Raw genomic sequence first — 5,881 nt, 5'->3', positions numbered from 1 at the left:
GTGATTCCCACCTCAGACATGCCCTGTGTGATCCCCCCTCAGACATGTCTCTATATGTTTCCACCTCATATGTTCCATGTGCCCACCTCAGAGGCACCCAACCACAGACTGTAGACATGTGGTATGTTATAGCCACTGACTTCATTTTTCAGGTATGTCCGGGACCTGACAAGCAGCAAGGAGGGATGGGTGTCAGCCAGCAGCCTGTCCACCCTCCTGGGCAAATCCAGCTCAGCCCAGTGTCTGAGCAGCTCAGGTAAGACCCACTGTGCGCGACAGCTGTGCCCTGAGCCTGCCAAGATCCTCAGCCCAGAGCCTGTTTAAAAGCAAAGGGGTTTCTAGGTGAGCAGAGAAAAGGGCCAGAGCCGAAGCCTGTCTCCACTGGTTTCCCACAGACTCCAGTCCAGGGTCAGCCGTGTTGAGCAACTCCTCCAGCTGCAGCGAGGGCTACCCCTCTCCCTTCTCCGAGCTCCAGGGATAGTGGCGAGGCCTCTGTGGCAGGCACTCGAGGCCACCGTGCAGTAGACCAGCATGCAAATCTCTAAGTTTTCTTTTGCTTGGGCTTGCTTAGTTTGGGAGGGGATGGTGCTCCAAGACATCTGGAAACAGGAGGACCCTGTCAGCCATGGGCTTCAGAGGACACTGGGGCCTTGGGGCCAGGACTCAGTGCATGTGCAGAAGCCAGGAGTCAACAGTTCACCACCAAAGCTTCTTCAGAAACTCCAGAGTGGACAGAGGAGAGGCTATGGGTCAGGAGACCCCTGTGCAGAAAGGTGGGAGACAGCCCTTTCCCATACTAAGGCAGCCAACAGCAGCGTCTGCTATGAAGCCTCTCCAAGGTGTCCTGACCTCTCTGGTGCTTTCCACGGGAACATCATCCTGAGGAAGCCACTTCTAACAGGAGTGAACAGTTTGCTACCAACAGCCTAAGGAGGGGATCAAGGGACTCTTGTCTTTTATAAGTTTTTGATTTTTTTTTTTAAACAGGGATTAATCCCATGGCCATTTTTTTGTGGTACTCTGGCCTCAAATCTTTACCAGGAATCACTGTGTTTACATGAAATAACAATTTGATACTGTATTTGATATAAAACTATTTTTTGTTACTGGGGTTTACATCAAAGCACGCTGTTTATAGGACTAACTGGTTTCTGGGGCACTCTCACTGAGACCTGGCACTCCCTGGAACACGTCAGTCATAGGGAAGGAGAGCCTGCTGAGTCAGGGAGCGTCTCCTCCACCAAAAGCAGTTGGAATCACTGAGAGTCTTGCATCTGCCTAGGTTTCATTTTCACAAGAAATGTAAAGTATAACTTAAAATATTAGCATTCTTTTCTACAATAAAAAGGAGACTCTCTGTTTTTTTAAAAGAACATCATTAAATTAGGATATTTTTTATTATTTTTAAAGAAAATGCAAAACTCCATGCTGTCGCCATCCTCAGCAACACAGGCACTGGCTGCCTCTCCGCATCAGGGCAGGCCCCACCTCCCCTCACCTCCCCCACCGGCCTTCTGCCCTGCCGCAGGAGGGGCTGCAGCTGAGCTCATGGGGCCCCTGCAGCCTTCATTCAAGTCACGGCAGAACTGCCATGAAAATTGTTGGTTTCCCCCCTTTTTATGTGTGTTTCAGAAACAAATTCTGTTCTTTGGAAACTTTCTGTGCCTAGTAGGGCAGATATTTTTATATGTGTGTATATATGTTCACGTGTGTACATATGATGTTGGTGTAAAGGATGTATTTATGGTCTCACGCTGCTGAACATATGTCACTTTACGGTCCCTCCCTGTCTCCTCACCCTGCTGCCATGGGAGGCCACCGAGGCTCGTTCACCACTCTATGTCCAGGTAAAATGCCCTCCTCCCCCGCCCTGTGGCTTGCAGAGCCATCACTGGCCACACCTTCAGAGAATGGTAATAAAATAAAAAACGTGCAAAGACTCTACAGCGCTTCTGGTGTCTACGTTATGTGTGAAGAAGCATGGAACACATCTGCCCAGCCTGCTTTAAAAGGGCCACCCTCTTTCATGATCTTACCCTCATAAAGACACTTTAAAATGTCATATTTTTCCAGGCATGGTGGCACACACCTTTGATCCTGAACTCAGGGAGGCAAAGGCAGATGGATCTCTGTGAATTTGAGGCAAGCCTGGTCTATATAGGAGGTTTCTGGACAGTCAGAACTACACAGTAAGACCCCATCTCAAAAAAACAAACAAATGTCTGTCTCTCTTCACTGTTGCTTTAATTTTCTCCTGCTGATATAAGTGAAAATTTAAATTCAGAAGTCTTTATTCTGTGGATGAAGTTTGGATAAAGGCCAGTGACTCCTGCAATTTACCCTTTTGGTAAGGGTACCAGGCTCTCAGCACAGTAGACGTAGCGATTGCCCAGTGTGGCTAGTGTAAGAAATGAGGCAGGAAGTGACAGGATGCAGAGGAAGTGCAGTACCATGCATCTCATATGTTTCACTTTTCCAGACAGCGATGGTGTGAATGTAGTCTCAGCATCTATTTGTGGAAAATGTGAAGGGGCCTGGAGACATGCAGTAGACATTACAGAACAATAACAACACTTGACAGTCCTCCTGGAAAGGCAGACAATGAAGCAAGTTTATTGGTCTGTGAGAAAGGAGTGGTGGAGAAATGGGGAAGGAACAGTGAACAAAACACAGAAATACAGCAAAGCGATGGTTCCAGACATGTCTGACTCACAGAGCAGCTAATGTCCTAATTGATGTGTCAGGCAGCACCAAACAGACCAGGTAAATAACTGCTAAAGGAGACCCTGATGAAGCCATGACTGAAGATAAAAGAAAGCAAAAAGATTAGCCCAAGTTAAAGCAAAAGAAATCTCACAGTCATGGTAATAACAAAAATAGAATTTAAGGCAGTTAGAGCATGAAGAACTATGTGGCGATCCAAACCTTTAAGCCAGTAGTAATGCTAAAAATGCAGAGAGCATCAGTATTACTGTCAGAGACATTGAAACCTCTCTATAAAATAGGATATGGTACCATTTTCAGCACACATAGAACATATACAAAGCAATGAAATAGATGGTTTGTAAATGGTACTTGGAAGTCTATAGCCGTTATTCTAATGTCATTGAGACGGCTTTAAAGAGATGAACAGATAGCGAAGCATCGGCATCCGGGGGGGCTGCAGCTGAAATATGTCTGAGATTGTACTGCGCTTAATCTAACATGACAAAATTATTAATTTATTCATTTGAGGAATATAATGAATATACTCAATAAAACTCAAATATAAAGGAGAAATTACTACCTTGGAAATCAAAACCTTAATTATTGAAAACCAGAAAGGCTGGTTGTAATTTATAGAAAAATCAAGATACTATTTAGGAGACAGCAATACAGTATATCTGTTTAACAAAACGCCAGTATCCTTTACGGCCAATAACCTCCCGAGCCATGAGGTTTTGTTTTGTTTTGTTTCTTTTGGTTCTTGGCCAGGTTTACAGTACCTGGCATCAATTACTTTCATGGATCTGGCCTCAAATCCAAATCAAAAGAAGAGCTGGTTACCTCCATAACAGTCATGCCACTATTTCACTCATGAGTTCATTTACCTGGCAGGCCACTGTTCAAGCATACAGGGTTCGCTGATGAGTCGGACATCTGACGATTATTTCCCCCAGTGGGTACTCTCAGAACTATGAAAACTAGCCATCAGGGAGGAAGTTTCCGGTTCAGTTCCAGTTTGATTTCTCTATGCTGCAGATAAAGTATTTCTAATCTTCAGCAGTCAGCTAGTTATGGTGAGTAGCTGAAAACAATGGCTTATGACCCCACACAGTCCAACATATAAATTTGATCATGTAAAGCAAGTATGATGTAATGTCAGAAAAATACTGCTATAATTTACCATGTTAAACTGAATCACATAAGTCAGCAACTTCATGCACAAAATTTTTATTGATCTTTTATTTGTCATGGTCATCGCACCACACCTTAAAAAACAGTTTTTAACCTGATAAGGCATGGTAACAATCTTCAAAGCAAACACTTTAAGTATCTATTTGCCTCAAATATCCTCATCCAAGTAGGAGTCGAAGAGAAGAATGAGCAAAACCTTCCCAGCACAGAGGATGAACATGGGCTCTTCCACTATGAAGATTGTTACTAGGGAATACTAGAAATACTAGGAAATACTAGGGAATAGCATAAAGAAAAATAAAATGAGTTCTGAGGATTGAAAGTAACTGGTCATAACTAGAAAATCCAGATGCAGTCACCCATTGTTAGCAATAGAGTCCTCAAGACTAACCCATAAAGTAAGACACAGATCCAGAGAAAATTAAAGCGATATACAGACTCAGGTCAGCTCTCTCGCTCTTTTTTTTAAATTAATTAATTTATTCACTTTACATCCTACTCATAGTCCCCTCCCCCCTCTCCTCTTTGTCCCACCCTCTGACTTCCCTCATCCTTCCTCTATTCCTCAGAAAAGGGGAGCCCCACCCACCCATGCACCTCAGTCACATCAGGACTGAGCTCATCTGCTTAGAGGCTCCACCCAGCAGGGGAGCAAAACAGTTGTGGAGACCAAACATTGAGTGAAGTGTAGAGAGTCTTGTGGGAAAGTAGGGTATAGAGAAATTATAGTTCAGAACATGGCTGCTGTGACAAGAGATCACACCCAAAAACCTTCTAGGTCTGTGTGATCCGGCCTGGAATACAAACACCCCTTTAATCCAGGAGACAGAGGCACACTGATCTGAGTTCAAGGCCAGCCTGGATAGAGCAAGTTTCAGGTAAAGAAAATCTAGGTTGAGGGGGGATGGTCCCTACCTTTTATCCCAAACAATGAAGGTAAAGTTATATGCAAGTGTGAGTCCCCATGCCTACCCATCCAAACCAGTGTCTGCACTAGGCACAGTGCTAACGGTAACCGTGGGACAGTTGGGAAAGGAAGGCCAAGGAAACAAGGCTCCTGCAGGTCCAGGTGGAAGCCCCAATGCCTAGGAGCCCCAAAACCCAGGAGCCAACCAAGGTACATGCCATGGTGTGTGTGTGTATGTGGGGTCACTATCTGCTGAAGAACTTCAGTCAGAGTCCAGGCTTAGCATCTGTCCTCCAAGTGTCCAGCCAGCCTTCGCTCTCAAATAAGAGCTGGGGTGAACGGCTGCTGCCACCCCTCATGTCTCAGAGGCTTGGGTTTTGCTGGGTGAGTTTTGACCTCTAGCCCAGAAAGAGCAACACTGCCTGAGTCTGACAGGAGCCCAGGAGTCACAGGTGCCCTGAGGTAGACTGAGGGGGCATAAGGTACCAGCCAGTGACTAGGGAAAGGCAGGTACCACCAGTGCCCCTAGATGAGGCCAGCCTCATACCTGTCCCAGAAAACGATATTTGCTCCCATTGAGTCCAACTGAAATCCACAGTGTGGTCCAAGATGCTTCAGGACCAGAAATCCAGCAGCCTTGGGCTGGATACAGTCTTTACACACAAAGTCTCACCTCCTGAGAAATCTTGTCGATCTCAGGCAACCCAGTGTCCAAAAGCTGCACCTGGGGCCTGGGCCATCGGACATGGAGGAACAAGTCATGGGCTATGGCTGCTTCCACATTGTGGGGAGGAGGGGGCAGAACAGCCCCTGAGAGCCAGTGAGGGCTGCACAGCCCAGCTCTCTTCCAGGTCTCAGGCCCCAGAGGGGCATCCTGCCCTCTGTGGTGTCACCAGTGTGGATATGTGGATGTCTACCTGTGCGTGAGCTCTATTCCCTCCTCCAGTCTGAGCCCACTTTGCCTGCCGTGCCTTCCCTCTTTCCCTGGATGTACAGCTGCTGGAGGCATGAGCGGATGCCTCCAACCAGACTCAGCTGCTTCAAGCCACTGGTCTAGCTTTCTCCACCCCTGGCCCC

General features: G+C 46.4%; 1 protein-coding gene across 10 annotated transcripts in view; it reads left to right on the top strand.

Annotated features, from left to right (window-relative positions):
- Positions 1–1,944, top strand: part of Mcf2l (MCF.2 cell line derived transforming sequence like) — a 139,259-nt gene extending 137,315 nt beyond the window's left edge. For 8 of the 10 annotated variants that reach the window (XM_055608494.1, XM_055608499.1, XM_055608497.1 and 5 more), the window contains 2 exons: positions 153–256; positions 396–1,944. In XM_055608494.1, the coding sequence (XP_055464469.1) occupies positions 153–256; positions 396–481 (190 nt within the window). In that variant the 3' untranslated portion in view covers positions 482–1,944. Of the gene's footprint in view, positions 1–152 lie in introns of all 10 variants that reach the window. The other 2 variants (XM_055608502.1, XM_055608504.1) reach the window with 1 other exon arrangement.
- Positions 1,945–5,881: the final 3,937 nt, after the last annotated feature.

Source organism: Psammomys obesus, unplaced genomic scaffold, assembly GCF_907164565.1.
Source record: "Psammomys obesus unplaced genomic scaffold, mPsaObe1.curated_primary_1811, whole genome shotgun sequence".
Lineage (NCBI taxonomy): Eukaryota > Metazoa > Chordata > Mammalia > Rodentia > Muridae > Psammomys > Psammomys obesus.
The sequence above is the reverse complement of the archived record's forward strand: the minus strand, read 5'-3'. Positions and strand labels throughout refer to the sequence as shown.